Source organism: Sceloporus occidentalis, unplaced genomic scaffold (assembly GCF_023333645.1).
Source record: "Sceloporus occidentalis isolate IW3139 unplaced genomic scaffold, rSceOcc1.0.p SCAF_47, whole genome shotgun sequence".
NCBI classification, from domain to species: domain Eukaryota; kingdom Metazoa; phylum Chordata; class Lepidosauria; order Squamata; family Phrynosomatidae; genus Sceloporus; species Sceloporus occidentalis.
The window spans coordinates 4,682,280-4,699,388 of NW_028317027.1; the positions used below are offsets into that span (position 1 = coordinate 4,682,280).

At 39.4% G+C, this 17,109-nt stretch overlaps 1 protein-coding gene across 1 annotated transcript; it reads left to right on the forward strand.

Annotated features, from left to right (window-relative positions):
- The first annotated feature begins 1,357 nt into the window (after positions 1 to 1,357).
- Positions 1,358 to 6,486, forward strand: LOC149289261 (cytoplasmic protein NCK2-like). Its single transcript, XM_089490905.1, has 3 exons — positions 1,358 to 1,583; positions 2,256 to 2,977; positions 6,292 to 6,486. Exons 1-3 carry the CDS (start codon positions 1,358 to 1,360, stop codon positions 6,484 to 6,486), a joined length of 1,143 nt encoding a protein of 380 aa, XP_089347031.1.
- Positions 6,487 to 17,109: the final 10,623 nt, after the last annotated feature.

Consider the following 17,109-nt stretch of genomic DNA (forward strand, 5'->3'; position numbering starts at 1 on the left):
GCCATATTTTTTGTCACAGTGAAAAATGAGTGCGGCCCGCGCACGCATACAATTCTGATGAAGTGGCCCACTGCAGAAAAAACTTGGACACCCCTGGATTATGCCCTTTGTACATGCGCCCCTTTTTCTTTGATTATGATTCAATATGTAAATTGAATTTGTTGAATTAGTTGAAAAAAAATTGTTGGGTAAAAATCATGTTTTTTTGGGGGGGGTGAGGGGGTGGGGGGGCCCTTAACAGATTCTCGCACCCGGGCCCTGAGGCATCTAGTTACGCCCCTGACTACATCCCAGCTACATCCCAGCTGGAGGGCCGCAGGTTGGACATCCCTGCTCCAGTAGAACCCAAAACCACCATGAAAATTCTCTCTGACCTCCATGGGGACTTGGTGATGAGAAAGGCCTGTGGTGGTTGTTCGGATATTAGTGAATATCCCGAGATAGAAAAGTTTAATTTTAAGATTTCAAAGTCAGCTTGGCTTTCACGATTTAAGATGAAGTGTTTTATGCGTTTTTCAGGCATTTTGTGCAGTGCTTGATTTATTAACTGTGCAATTTGGGTGTTCTTTTTCACTTTAACATAAACGGAGGATTTAAAACACAGAATAGTTAAATCAGGGGTTCTCAAACTGCGGCCCTCCAGCTGCTGCAGGACTACATCTCCCATAATGCTCCTTCAGCTAAGGGGCTGGCTGAGGAGTATGGGAGATGTAGTCCTGCAGCAGCTGGAGGGCCGCAGTTTGAGAACCCCTGAGTTAAATGAATGGAAAATGTGTTTGTTAAACGAGGATTACGGATTAGAAGTAGGGAAAAACGTGATAAGTTTTTACTTAATACTCATTGTCCCGCGTTGTCACCAGTGATTTGTATTCATACAATGCAATCTAGAAGTAACTTGATTCATTTAATTGAACAGGAAGTTTAATTTCATAGAAAGAGAAATGTTAGAACCAGAGGGCATGGTCCAACTCTAAGAGCGTCGGAGGTTTACGTGTGATACAAGGATGTTTTCCTCACTGTCAGCAGAATTGCTAGAGCTTAACACTACGATGGCGTTTAAACATGCATGGGATCGGCATAAGGCTATCCTCAATATAAGACCCTACAGCCAGAGTCTCTACAGCCAGAAAAAAATGAGAATTGTTTGTATCTGGAATCAAGTTCTATGTTTCTGGTTTTAAATTCTGTTAAACATAGCGTGAAAGACAAAAGGAAATAGCTTGTTGTTAATAAAGACCTTTTAGCAGGCTTGTCTATATCTAAAATAATAAATCTAGAAAAGGGATGTGTTGGTGATTGCTGTATTCTCTGTAATAATGAGTTTTGGTGTTTTTATGACAGATCGACTCGATGAAAGATGTCAGAGGAGGTCATTCTTATTGCCAAGTGGGATTATATGGCACAACAGGATCAAGAACTTGATATTAAGAAAAACGAGCGCCTGTGGTTAATTGACGACTCCAAAACATGGTGGAGAGTAAGGAATGGTGCCAACAAAACTGGATATGTGCCATCAAACTACGTGGAACGAAAGAATAGCTTAAAGAAGGGATCCATTGTTAAAAATTTGAAGGATACTCTGGGTAAGATTGCTTGTTTTTGCGGTAAATGGAGGTTATCTAATTCTTTTACAGGAAATAGACATAATATAACGTTTGTTTTAATTGTTTCTCTGCAGTTCCTAGTAATAAGTCACTACAGCAAGAACCGTTTTAGACACAGATTTTTAAAATACCCTGATATTCATGCAGGCTTTTTCAGTTTCAGCTGGGACAATTTGTTGTCTAAAACTATCTCACTCACAAACTCTGTTAGAATGTACTATAAAAATGTTCAGATAAAAAGAACATTATTCTCACAGATTTGGAGACGTGCAAAAACTCATTTTCAGAGGTTTTATTGTAGTGTCCATCACTGAGTAGTAGTTAGTAATTACACCATTGTGTTTCCCCTAAGAGGAATTTCACACTTTACAAATGATCTGACTTTGCCCATACTCATTACAGTGTCTTTGTATTTGGATGCTACCTCACGAGGTCTCCTTGTGCTTTCAGTGTTTTTACCTGCGTTCTGCCTTTGTTGAAACCAAAAGGTTCATCAATAACTGGCCAGTTTGCACATGCCTTCTTTGTAAATTGACCCATAGATACCTATGTTTAGTGATTGTATCTATGTAATGGGAGCTCGTTTCTGGAAGTTAAATATGGGTTCTTGGAATTTACATCAGGAAATAACACAAATGTTCCTTTCCATAGGCCTTGGTAAGACAAAGAGGAAGACCAGTAACCGGGATGCATCCCCAACTCCTAGCACTGATGCAGAGTATCCATCAAACGGTAGCAGCGCTGACCGCATCTATGATCTTAACATCCCAGCATATGTAAAATTTGCATATGTGGCAGAAAGAGAGGATGAGCTGTCTCTTGTGAAGGGATCTCGAGTGATTGTTATGGAAAAGTGTAGCGATGGTTGGTGGCGTGGTGCATTCGGTGGACAAGTTGGATGGTTTCCTTCAAACTACGTAGTAGAAGAAGTTGACGAAGCCACCGCAGATTCTCCCAGTTTCCTTAGTTTGCGGAAAGGGGCTTCTATGAACAACGGCCAAAGCACTAAAGTACTCCATCTTGTTCAGACACTTTACCCTTTTAGTTCCGTAACTGAAGAGGAGCTGAACTTTGAGAAAGGAGATATAATGGAAGTCATTGAGAAACCGGAAAACGACCCTGAATGGTGGAAATGTAAAAGCTCTAGTGGTCAAATTGGCCTTGTTCCCAAAAACTATGTTGTTGTTTTAAATGATGGGCCTTCCATGGACAGTTCACATGTTAATCATATAAGCTACACCGGGCCTGCTTGCACAGGGCTCTTTGCTGGGAAAGGATGGTACTATGGGGCTATTACCAGACATCAAGCGGAATGTGCTCTAAATGAAAGAGGGGTGGAAGGAGACTTTCTTATTAGAGACAGCGAGTCCTCCGTAAGTAGCCTTTTCATTCCTTTCATTACACTGTGCAACCTTCATTTCTTGGTTTTTGTCAATGGGTATACATAAGTAAAGTATGAATACGATATCTTACTTTGTTTAATAGTGACTTTTTTGAATATTTTGAGGGTCTTTTTTGGAAAGGTTGCAGACCTTATATCTTAGTGATGCCATTTGATTGGATTATATTCATAGTGGTCTATTCACTAAAGGGAGTCTTCCTGAGATTTGTGGTTTTGACTCCCTTACTTCACTACTTATAATGAAAGAGAACCTCTGGCAAGTTTATAGAAAAATTAATATCAGTGTAGTGGAGACCCCAATATATAATAAAATAAAAATGTATTTATTTATGGAATAAAAATGATAAAGCTTTCCTAGAGTGCAGCACCACCCAGAGCGACGCTCTCCTATGTCTTGGCAATTCCACACAATAAACAATGGGGTGCTCATACAGAGGGAAGAAAAAATATATAGTGTAAAACGTTCCAAATAATAAAAAGAAAAAGAGGAATGTGTGTCTATGTACTCACAAAAGTAAGATATGAAAAGGCTTTTCATAAAACCATATGTTTACAGAGAGACATTCTGACCATTCACTATGGAGCACGCGCATGAATATGATGTGCAAAAAAAACCCAAAAAAACGGCATTTACAAGTCTTTCAGATGTTCCTCTTGTTCTCACAAGTTCTTTAAAGTGCTTTGTGCTTCTTAAAGTACTGGTAATCCTACAAGAAAAAAAATGGTTAGGATAAGAATTGTCGATTTAAACTTTGTGGATTCTACAGATAAATATCTGCTAATGATCCCCCGTGGATCCCGCAGGACAAAAGCTGCAAAGCATGCCTAGTATTCTGTACACATTTTATCTATTGCCCGTGCAAAAATGTGTACTAGATAGGCATGTATGGTAACTGTAACAGTGTACAATTTTCGTTTAAATAGTTGTAGAATACATTAAAGTAAACGTAAATCACATTAAACAATTCCATCTTTTTTACTTTTACCCTAAATAAACCATACGGTTTCTACTGACTATTACAAAAATCCAAACAAACACGATAGATAAGTTATTATGTATTGCAGGGCTCGACAAATCCCAGGGGCCAGGTCGCCATGGCGACTGATAATTTTGTTATCAGTCTAGGTGTTTGTGAGCCAAACCGGTGGCCGAAACACATATTTGGCAAAATGCTGAAATAAAAAAAAACAAAAAACGGACGAAAATAATCCCCGCAGGGGCCGCACTTCTTAGCTGTGCGTTGCTCTTAATGTGCAAGCAGCGTCTCTTGTGCTGGAGTGGCCACAGGAAGCCGGAAACCAGAGGAGTCACATGACTGCTCTGTTACTCCTCCCAGTGGGCGGGACAAGAGAAGTTCGTGCAGAGAGAGACAGAGATAGAAGCAGCAGGGCCCCTATGGAAGTCTGCGTGTGAGAGATCTGCAGTGCAGGTAAGGGGGTGAAGGAGGGTGCATGAGTGAGTATATGAATGAGTGTGTGTGTGTGATAGCATGGTTGTGTAAGTGGGGGGAGGAGCATGGCACATGGGGCTCTAAGTGATGTGCAGCATCAATACACAAGGAGGGGGGCGGTGGCAAGCCAGGTTTCAGCATGTACTCCTATCATGCCAAGTCAGCCAGTACATGCTGGAACCTGGGTATGTCTGGGCAGGACTGTGATTGGTGTTAACAATCAATAACTCAAGATTGAGTGCTGGGGCAAAGTTTGGGGGCAAAGTGTGAGTGCTGGGCAAAGTGTGGGTGCTGGGGCAAAGTGTGGGTGCTGGGGCAAAGTGTGAGACTGAGTGCTGGGCAAAGTGTGGGTGCAGGGCAAAGTGCTAAAGCAAAGTGTGGGTGTAGGGGCAAAGTGCGGGTGCAGGGGCAAAAAAAAGTCCTGGCTCCTAACTTTTTTAGCTGGCTCCTAGATTTATAACAAATTTGTCAAGCCGTGATGTATTGGTGTATATATATATATAATTGTATACGTAGTGTGTGTGTTCTATAATAACATTTTCAATAATTCTTGGAGGTTTTAGTATAGACTATTGAGTAGAATCCCAATTGGAATTTCTTTTCAATCTGTGTAGGAAGTTATGTCCGAGAGGCCTTGCAGCTCTTGGTATGTGAATTAGAAACATAGAATTTGTGGCCAGATAAGAACATTTCCGCCCATCTAGTCTACCCATATTTCCTGCTGTAAAGACCAAAACTTTAATCAGTCCTTGGTCTCCAGGATAGCCATATGCCTGCCCCATGCATGTTTACATTTTCTCACGGTATTAACCTCTGCCACCTTGTCAGTAAATTAAATCTTCCTTGCATATAGTCAAGATTTTTTTTTATTTTTGTATTTAAAAAGGAACCACATTTTTATATCATTTATGGTTGTAAAGCATATGTATGTCAGGATTATGCCCCAGAATGAGTCCCAGGCCTGTGAACCGCCTGTCACGGTTATGCCTGCCATAGGGCTTGAACCTGGTGCCTCACAACAGCAAACAGGTTCTCCTTTTCACCCCCCTCTTGTCAAGCTTTATTTCCGTCTCCAGAGCCAAACAAATGTACAATGAGTCCGGAAACTGAACCTCAAACCTACTTCAAAGAAAGTGTAAAGAGTAATAAAGAAAAAGTGAAACCGTCAAGACTTTTGAACGTTGCCTTCATTGATTTGACATGCACAATTGTTTGCTTGGCAAGAGGGTAGCTGCCATTTAAGAGTTGTATTTGTATTACACATTGCAAATGTTTTTTTCAAAAGTATTGTAATGAAATGCATTTATTTTTATATATCTGTTTAACTGATTGATTTCAAAATCCCCATATCTAAAATAGGTTTTGTTAAATCAGCAGATGCCAACAAATTATGTCCACAGTAAAGTGTGCCATTGACATAAGTCCCTAAGTCCAAGGGCTGGTGTTTGCAATGTCTGTGTTGGGTTTCCCCGGCAACTTTTATCTAATGAAAAAAACTATTCATTGATGTATTTGTGTGATTTACATCTCCTGGATTCCGTGGCAATATAATACTCTGAAAATACAAAACTGCCAAAACAGGTTTTTGGTGTTCAGATTAATTAATTCTCACAATCAGTTGGGGAAGGGAAACATGGTGAATTAGGTAAGATTTGCAAGCTTCACATCATAATTTTTTCCCATCAACTACAACTGTCAAATATAAATATCGTAATAGAAAATACTTTGCGTTATCTTTTATTACATCATGATGTGGGCGTGTTATATTCCTGTTAATATACATGTTTAACCTGTGTTCAATCCTCCTTTTAATATGTCATGTTACTTTTCACAGCCGAGTGACTTTTCTATATCTCTGAAGGCGTCAGGAAAGAACAAACACTTTAAAGTGCAGCTGGTGGACGATGTGTATTGCATTGGGCAGCGTCGATTTAATAGCATGGATGAGCTGGTGGAACATTACAAAAAGGCACCCATCTTCACTAGTGAACATGGGGAGAAACTATATCTTGTTAAAGCACTACCGTGACATCGGACTTGGTGATGGCCTCTCAAACTTCAAGCCTTAGTTCCGAAAAAAAACCATATACTTCCATGGAACAGAGCCATCATTACACACAACGCAGTCTTAAATGTTCATGGCTCCTCTTATACCACAGACACTCTTTAAATAGTACTTTTATCTTTGTTTGTCTTGTCTTTTCTGTTGTAAGTCATCTTGCCCTCAGGTTAAATAAAACCTCACTTAAGTGACCATTGTAAGCACTCACTGTCATGCCTTGGTTTGAAGTCTCCTATTCTGCATATGTTTACAGTACATAGCTAGCGAGAGCAGTAGGAGTCAACTTGAAACAGTGTTAATATACTCTAAATTTTTATAATGTAAGAATTTATTGAAATACATTAGGGGCACAGTTGATATGCACTGAAGCTGCAGCAATTAATATTGTAGACATGCTGTATCAGTTGTGGCTGTGAATTCTGTAGCCTTGTTGCTTACCAAGTAGTGTACACAAAATGTCATCCTCACTATAGAACCACTTTTACTCTGTACTGTACTCTGCTGCCACATTACCTCTCAATTTCTCAGCAGAGTACGCAAAGTATTGTAGCAGTGCTCCATAAACTACTTTGGTAAAATTTGATTGTAGTACATAATAGTGTATTTGGTATGTAATTACTACAAAAAATAGTTATTGAGAAAATTATTTGATTCCAAGTTTTAAATGAAAGTTAACCAAATGTGCCATCCACATTTTTTCTCTTGCCCTCCTGCTTGTTATAATAAAAAAATAAAAAAAAGAAATATGTATTTAATTATGAAAGTAATATGTATGTGTAGCAGATTGTCCATGCTAATACAGACAAATAAAAGTAATCTTTTTGAAACTTTCCTTTTCTTGTTTTTATTGTATTGTTGATGGCTCGGAAGCAGCCAGTTTTTTTTGTTTTTTTTTACTCACAGGTATAATGTGTGCTATATGTATGTTTCATTTAAAAGTTCAGCTTCATATTTTTCTCTGTGTATAGTACATACACATCCCCTCTCTGCTTTATTATGTAATAATCAGTTTTGAATCAAATGTGTTATTTGTAGCTTAAGATAATGAGTAACTAGGTGTGGCGAGTCCTTGATTGATTTTTAAAGGCATACAAACTTGCAGGCAAGTGTGTAGGGGAAAAGTTACTCCCTGGCTAAGAGAGAACTACGATGGATGTCACATTTGTTATGTTATTGTAAGGTAAATGTACTGTACTTACGTGTGTAATATATATTTCTTAAGATTTCATCCTTTACATTTAAATGGATGTATGTTTATATATAATATATAGTTGTGGGAAAAACAAGTACACCCTCTTTAAATTCTTTGGTTTTACATATCGGGATGTAACAACAATTATCTGTTACTTAGCAGGTCTAAAAATTTGGTAAATATGTCAGATGAACACGTGACATATTACACCATGTCATGATTTATTCAACAAAAATAAATCCAAAATGGAGAAGCCATGTATGAAAAACTAAGTAGACCTTATGATTCAATCGCTTGTAAAACCACCTTTAGCAACAATAACTTGAAGTAATCCTTGTATGTATGACTATCAGTCTATCGCATCGTTGTTGAGCAATTTTGGCCCTCTCTCCTTTACAACGTTTCTCACACTTGACTCTAGAATGCTTCATGGTCGACTCATTGACTGCAAGGTTCTCAGGTCCTGTGGCTGCAAAAGAAGCCCAGATCTGTGCTTCACAGTTGGTATGAGGTGTTTGTGCTGATGTTCTGTGCTAGCTTTCGCCGAAGGTGTCTCTTTGCGTTATGGCCAAATATCTCCACATTGGTCTCGTCATCTGTCCAATGGTCATTGTTCCAGAAGTCTTGTGGTTTGTTCAGATGCAAATTTGCAAACCTGAGCCGTGCTGCCATGAGGGAAGAGGCTTTCTTCTGGCAACCCTTCCAAACAAATCCATACTTGTTTAGTATTTCTAATTGTACTAATTGTTAAAATGCTGAGGCCTGAAGAGTCTGTAATGTAACTCCTGAGTCTTTAGCAATTTCTCTGAACATTCCACTGTCTGACCTTGGGGTCTTGAATGTTTTCCGCTTTTGAATGTTTCTCACTGTAGAATGATGGCCTTTAAATGTTTGGAAATGGCCTTATAACCCTTCTCAGATTGATGGGCAGCAACAATTGCTTCTGTAAGATCATTGGTGATGTATTTCATCCTTAGCATAGTGTTCACACACACCTAAATGTTCCAGACCAGCAAACTGCTAAAACTTAGCAGCACCTGTCTGCTACTTGGCATGGAAGCGGTAAGAGTGTACTGAGTTTCTTACAGATGGCTTCTCTATTTTGGCTTTTTTTTATTTTGGTGAATAAATCATGACGTGTGTAAAATGTCTTGTGTTGTTCAACTGAAGTTGTATTTACCTAATTTTTAGACCTGCTTAGGAACACATAGTACACCGTTACGGAATTTGATGGCGCTATATAAAATAATAAATAATATTATGTTCCTAGAATTCAAAGAGTGTGTACTTTCTTTTTTACACAACCAGGCTTCACAAAAAAGCTAATTTTGGCTTTTTACTTTAAAAGCAATGCTCCTTCCTCTAACAGCTTACAGAAAAAGGTTTAAAATGATTACTGATATTGGTTAATACTACAGTAGTATTCTAAGATCTTATGAGGAATTAGTATTAAAATACACACCTCAAAATAAATGAAAAGTAATTTTGTCACTGCGGATCAACGAGGAGGCGGTCGATATTAGCCTTTTTGTGGATCTTGATTTCTATATCAAGTTTGTCAATATTTTGTGGTCTGCCTTGTAAAGACATTATTTTTGGGTGTGTATGTTAAGCTGTTAATACTTCCTATAGCCTAAGCTGCCAGGTCAGCTCTTCAGGAGGTCTGTTAGGTATTGAAGGCATTTTTCAGTCATTGTATCGTCTATATCTCGTGACTTTCTCATTGTTTGTGTACCGAAGTCTAGAGACTTCACTCCTTTACCTTGAAGTCACTTTTTTTACCCTTTAGACTCATTACTACATTAGCTACTAATTTCATTAGGCACTGATTCAGAGAACTGTCAACCAGCCATCACTGAATCTGCGCTCTGTAAATCTTTCACTCGGCAGAGATCAATACTTTTCTCACTTAGTTTCCTTCATCATTCAGCTGCCCCTGTCTGCCCAAGCATGGATTACCGTATATCCCCATGTATAAGACGCACCTTAATTTTTGGGCCTGAAAATTACACTTCTATCATGCCCAGGTTCCAGGATGAGTGTGATGTTAGCTGTGCTGGAATCAGGGTATGCCTGGGCATGATAGGAGTGTTATTGCTGTTAGCAATCATGTATATTTAATATAGCAATCACACTCCTATCATGTGCAAGCAGCCAACACATGCACATCACTTTCAGCCTCCCTGTGCCCTGCCCCCCCACTTACACATCCATGCTATCACACACACATATTCATTCATTCACGCAGACTCATGCACCCTCCCCCACCCTTACCTGAACTGCAGATCTTCCGGTGCCGCTCGCAGACTTTGTTTCCCTCTGTGTTGCTCGAACAAGAGACGCTGCTTAGAAACACAGAGGTAAGCAGAAAAAAAATCAACCACTGTAGAAGACGCACCCCAAATTTACACCCCAAATTTTTCGAAAAAATCTGCATCTTATACATGGGGAAATACGATTATTTGTGCTTCTAGGCTCGGTACTCTTGCTTGGTCAGGTATACACATAACACCTTTACGAGGTAGAAGCACCTGTTTTTATTAGCCTGTTTTGTACATCCATCGGATAGGTACATGAAACAAGACTAAAACCATAAGATGCAATTTAAGCCGTAACACATCCCTCAAGCTTTGGCTATGATTTCTGGATTACTTTCTCTGGTAAATTCCTCTGTCTCTACATGTAATTTACTTTCTTTTTCTGCACAGTGCTTAAAGTGGATGATACCTTTCAGATCTTACGTGTACAACTAAATCCAATCTAGTGGTGTCTACGGATTAAAATAAGCAGTATGTATAAAAAGCAAGCTCATGGAATCAGCCAGGATTATTCTTCCCCTTTGGTTAGGGTTGGATAAGTAGAAGGCTTGAGGACAGGACACTACATGGTATGCTATTTTGGACACGGTTTACCATGCAATTGGTGAAACTAATATGTCCAAAAAATAAAATCATACTTGGAAAGCAAAAAGTACAAACTACAGGTCTCTTTAATATATTAAGTTAAGATGAAAGCTCCAAAAGTAGCAGGTCCACTTTTGAACATGACTGATGAAACATTGACTGTCTCTTGTAGTAGTTATATAAATAAGACATTTGTGCTGCACTCTTACAAATATATTTAGAGGGAGTAGAATGTTTAATTTGCACATAATTCATGTTCAATGTTTGCCCCAAACCACTCACATCTGGGCCTTGTATGCAACCATTCTGCTTAGGGTTGCTGAACTTAACACTTTGGTAACTAAATGATGCATTAGAATCACTAATGTGAATACTATTGAGTGCCCAAATCTCTCCCAGGTGTGATTTTGATTGTGCTGTTGCCATATTTTATTTTATTATTTTTTTTCTAATCAAATAGCAGCTCTGCTTATATTTGCTTGAGAGCTCAACTGATGTTTCTCTAAGCGGAACAGCATCTTTAAGAGCTGATAATGTAGCGTTTTATGCTCTTTCTATATTCAAAGTGATGTCATTCTTTCGCGCAAAAGATTTTATGCCTCATTACTGTAGGACAGATTTTTTTTTTCTTTTTTTTTTTTTTCTCATTAGAAGCCAGCATTTGGATTCTTTTTCATATTCATTGTATGCAGGAACAAGTGAATTTTGAAAGTGGTAAACCAAATACCAGTGATCGTTATCTAATAAATTAACAATCTTTTAAATTAACATTTTTTTTCCTTTCATTTTCTTTTTTTCTCTCTCAGAGGAACAAATACATTTCAATTTGAAAACCCTGCAGTCATCTAAAGGCTGCTCAGATATGCCACCTAGTGGTATGAATTAGATTTGTTGTTTTTTTTGGTTTTGTTCTGTATAGTGAGAACTACTTCTACAAAGGCTTCTTTGGAATGCTGGCAGGGGCTGTGTGTTGTTCTCTTTCCCGGTGCATCTGCAGCGGTGAGATGTAGGGCTGCAACTAATGATTATTTTAATAATCGATTAGTTGGCCGATTATTTTTTCGATTAATCGGATAAAAAAAATGCAAATATTTTTTAAATTTTAAATAATGTAATAAAAAACTTACAATTTACACTTTCATCTCTTTATCGCAATGGCCCCTCTCTGTCTATTCACCTTATTATTTTACCGACATAATAATAAAAGCTACAAGAACCCAAACAGTGTTTCTCAAACTAGGTTTTAATGCAAAGTTATTAGTAAATATTAATTCATATGTTAACTATTTTTCATATTTAATAAAAACTATGAGAAAAAAGCCTTGTTTATATTTTCTTTTATTTACCAAACTGCCCCCAGTTATGCACATCTGACCCCAGCTCGCCACTCTGCCCCCATATATGCCTTATACCTCCTATATGCCAGAGATTCCACTGTGCCCCCTGATATGCCTTATACTCCTTATATGCAAGTGATATGCAACTGAGCCCCCTGATATACCTTTTACCCCCAGATATGTCTTATGCCCCCCTGATATGCCTAATAGCGATATGCCTGATACCCCCTATATGCCTTATAACTTCCAATATGCCACTTGCCCCCATTTATGCCTTATACCTCCCTATATGCCACTGTGCACCCTGATATGCCACTCCGCCCCCCATAAATGCCCTGCACCACCCTGAAATTCATTATACTCCCTGATTCACCACTCTGCCTCCCCCAGATATGCCACTCTGAAATTCATTATACCCCCCATACACCACTCTACCTCCCCCTATACACCATTCTGCCTCCCTGAAATTCATTACACACCCATACACCACTCTGCTACCCTGAAATTCATTATACCCCCCCCATACACCACCACTATGGCTCCTCTGCCTCCTCCCCCCTCCCATATACCACTCTGCCTCCTCCCCCCTCCCATACACCACTCTGCCTCCTGTCAGCAACGGAGGTTCACAAGACACCAGGGAGCCGGTAAAGAGAGGCAGAGTGGTGTATGGGAGGGTGGCTCCCATACACCCCTCTGACTCCTCCCCCCTCCCATACACCGCTCTGCCTCTCTCCCGACTCCCTGGTGTTTTGTGAACCTCTGTTGCTGACAGGCACTTTCACTGCAGCTTCATAGAAGCCTCAGCGTAAGTGAAGGGCAGTAACGGAGGCTGTCTGTGCGATGCAGACCCCCACCGGCTGACAGAGAGGATGATCCTCTGCAGGAGACCTCGATTCTCTGTCAGCCGGTGGGGGTCTGCATGATGCGCACAGACAGCCTCCGTTCCTTGCCTTCACTTACGCTGAGGCTTCTATGAAGCTGCAGTGAAAGTGCCTGTCAGCAACAGAGGTTCACAAAACACCAGGGAGTCGGGAGAGAGGCAGAGCGGTGTATGGGAGGGGGGAGGAGTCAGAGGGGTGTATGGGAGGGGGAGAGAGACGGAAGCGAGAGACCGGCCGACAGTGAGGGGAATCCAGGTCCCCTGCAGCGTTGCGGGGGATCTGGATTCTAGTGTTATAATCCGATCTCTGTTTGAGGTCGGATTATATAAGGAGAGGAGTTTTTCAGAGCATTTGCTCTGAAAAAAAACTCTTTTTATAATCGATAAAAATCGATTCGACTAATCGATAATGAAAATCGTTGTCAACGATTTTAATTATCGATTATCGATTAGTTCTTTCAGCCCTAGTGAGATGTGATGAAAATACCCCTAACCCGAGTTGTTGTTAGTAAACATCAACAAAAGTATTAAAAAAAACAAAAAAAAAATCCCCAATATTTATGGTTTTAATGTGTTTTCACTGGGTATGAGCTGAATTTTTGCTTTGGTTTGTGTACTTATTGGTCATTCATTATTATTATTATTGAACCCAGGAATCTAAATGTGTACGTCTTTTATGCGGTTTAGGTTGTGCGCTCCCCTTGTTTGTATGTTAAGAGTGAACTAATTGTTTTTTTTACATTGGCTGACGTCAAACCAGCTGATAACCAAGCTGTGAATGCCTCGGATGAATCGTTGTGAAGGAAATGGATTTACAAAAAGTGAACATACAAATAGTACTAAAAAGGTAAGTTTTCTCCGCATCGATTTGTGCCATTTAATTGTGGGGGACTTTCAATTCAATTATACGTTTAGTTGGAGAGTAGTTGTGCATATTATATTGAACTATGTTTCAGGTTTTTATGGTACTGATTGGTATTGATTGTAATTATTAACTCACTGAGTGCAGGGGAAGCTGCAATGCAAAGAAATCAAGTACAAGTCTCTGATGAAGGTGCTGTTCCACCTGGGCAAATCATTGATTGCACTCTTTTGGTAGGCAAATAAACTTTAGCCGATCAATTGATTATTTTCCTCTGTAGGCCACTGGTATATGTCGAGTAACACATACTGTTTTTGGCGCTCCTTTCATACAGTCTCTTGGTGGATGTGTGTTTGGACAGGAGTGGGTAGCATGCACTGAATGTGTAGCCCACCAAACCAGGTTTGGCTGACTGTTCTTCCAGGAGTCAGCTGGGCTTGTCCCCTGAACTAAAGTTGGCAGTCCAAGAGACAACTGTTTACCATAAGCTGTCTGTTGGTGTCACAGGTTGAATAATAATAAGTGTGCATGCATGGAAGAACATACACACTTGCTGGGTTCGATAAAGGATCAGGTGGCAGACATCTGGGCCATCGGCAGGGAAGCCTGTTACAAACGCTAAGGTGCCAAAGCCAGCAAATCGGGGGGGGGGGGCATATGAATAACGTATATCATTTCTAATAAGAACACTGCCATGCTTGTCCAGGAAGGGTGATTATCCTGTAAGTTTCCTAGTGTAAAGTACCGTCATTCTTTTTAGAGATTCTTTTTAAAGATATTCATAAGGAATGTTTTTCCTGCATTTTTGTAACTATGGAAAATCATCACCCAATGCAAAAAAAAACAAAACGATTGTGTGAAGTCAGCTTTAACATGGTCTTGCCATATGTCACTCTCCCAACACAAATCTAACAGCGCTATGCTACATAGTAAATAGTAAAAACTCCAGCCTAGGCCCAGCGATAAAGCGTCTCTTGTCCTTCAAGGAGGACATACGAAGAAGAGGGCTTATCCTCCAGTATATAATCCTGCACAGCGGGGACAGCGTTTCAAAGAAATACCAAAGCGGAATCATGAATCGCAAGCTGCTGGTTCTTGCTATCTTCGCTGTGTACTTAGCATCATCCAGTAAGTAGATTTATTTGCTTGGTCGTTATTCCAGCGTCTCCTATTATTACATGGTTCTTGATAACCACATCAGGTCCAGATCAAAAGCTTCTCTAAGTCTGTCTGCCTTACCGGAGACTGACTTGCCTAAACTCTAATACACAGTATGTACCATTTATCGGTTTATCTACATTTCTATGCTATCCTTATATGGTGCTTTATTTTTATCACTATTATTTGGCTTTTTTCAAATGCTTAAAGTGCTCTATAGGACAATTATTGTTTGGCTTACTCATCTCCCCTGGAACCTAAGTGTTCCTAAGCCTTTTTGTGCTTCCATCTTGAGGAATGGTTTAAAGAAGTGATGTTAACCTTTATTGGTACTTTAATACGCATTCTTCCAAAATTAATAAATATCAAATTAAAGCTTTTACCTGATACAAGGGAGACTATTTTGGGGCAGCAGCTGCCATCTTCCTCCATGATTACTATTATTTATTATTGTTTTACATCATATTTCGTAGCGATTTGTTCTTGCCACTGATTGGCTACTTAAGCTTAGCTGGATCGGACTGGAGACGAATACATCACAGACAGGGAGATGCATTCAGCCAACTGCATCTCCTGCAGGGCGTTTAGCTGGAGGGTGGGTACAAGGGCAAATTTGTGTGCATTTACAAAAGGGGCTATAGGATGGCTGAAGTGCCCCTTCAAACATGTTTACAGGTAACTGACCTAGTCTGCAGAAGAAAGAGAAATGTATGTAAACTCAAAATGGTAAGAAATGTTTTAATAAACTAAAAAAAGGCATGTACACCATTTTTTGCATGACTAGTACATTTTATAATATATATTATATATGTGTGTGTGTGTGTGTGTGTGTATGTACATACTGACATGACATGTAGATAGCTAATTAGAACTCCTGATCTAGAAGCACTTTGTGAGCCAAAGGTTGGTTGCATTCATCTTTAATGGTGCCTTAATGGATAAAGGTACTGATACGGTAATTATATAAGAATACAATGTACATCATGCTGTGCAAAAACAGTACATGCGACGAATTTAAGAAAGTAAAATGGATTAAATGCAAAACAGCAGCTATAGTGCTTTCAGTGTAATTATTCCAATAACGTTGAGATCTGTCATAACTAGAACTGCCTCATTTGTTCCTTGCCAAGTACCTGTGAGTAAAAAAAAAGAAAATTTCATAGTTAATAGCATATTCTCAGGATATGTAAGAACTGTAACAACTTCCAAATTGTTATGGAAATTACTTTTTCAGTACTTTAACTTTGCACTGAAAAGGGAAATTATTTTCCGTTAATAGTGGTGAATTTTTCATGAGCTAAAAAACTTTTATTAGAAGATGATAAACAAAATGTTAGCTGCTACAGTAGCTTGCAGCATTTCCTGGTGTCCTTCTTAGAGAGGGTTAATGGTCTCAATTCGGCTGTAAAAGTGGAATTGAGACCATATCGTACTGCTCGACAGCTTTTGCAGGCAGCAGGGGTCATAGGTTGGTTGGGTAGGTCCTCTGATTCCCCGCTGTCTGGCACAGGGTTCTTTAAAATGAGTGAAGGCCTGTGGTATTGCGTCATAGACCTTTGTTGCTGCTCCCACGTGGCCACCTCGCAGTGCTCTTCAGCTGACTACCTCAAGGAGGCCCTTGGGACAAGTTGGGGGTGGCTCTGTCCACTTCTACCTCCAGTCCCGTCTCTCCGTGCCGCTAGCCGTGGTTATCCTATGTTATCTACAGCTGTGGGATGTGTTGGATTAATTGTAGTAATATACATAATGAATAAACATTTTAAAATATATATGAAAAAGGAGGGGTGCACAACATAAAAATCATAAAAAGGCTTATATTCAGATTCCCGGTTTGCTGCTGGTTTGGCAATGACCAATAAACACACAAATCCAATAGATGGTTTTACTATACAAAAAAAATAAATATTCTATGGTTTTCTGGTGCAGATCAGGGACTTTGAAAGTTAAATATATATTAATTCTGATACTACATTACTATAATGTGTCGGAATAGGACTAAGGCACAAATTGTACACCCACGCCTAGACTCTGTTTCACAAATAATTTTTTTTTTACTTGCCACATATGCAAAGCTTGCAAATTAAAACAACACCAAATGTGACTTTCAGCCGTGAAATGATGATATGATTCCCCTAACATATGGAAATTAGCCATTTAATTAGCTTTTGCAGCGACAGTCAGATGTGACTTTTAGTTTAAAGTAGATGTTCCACCATCTGCGTATGATAGCAAGATGTCACCTTTGTTCACGATGG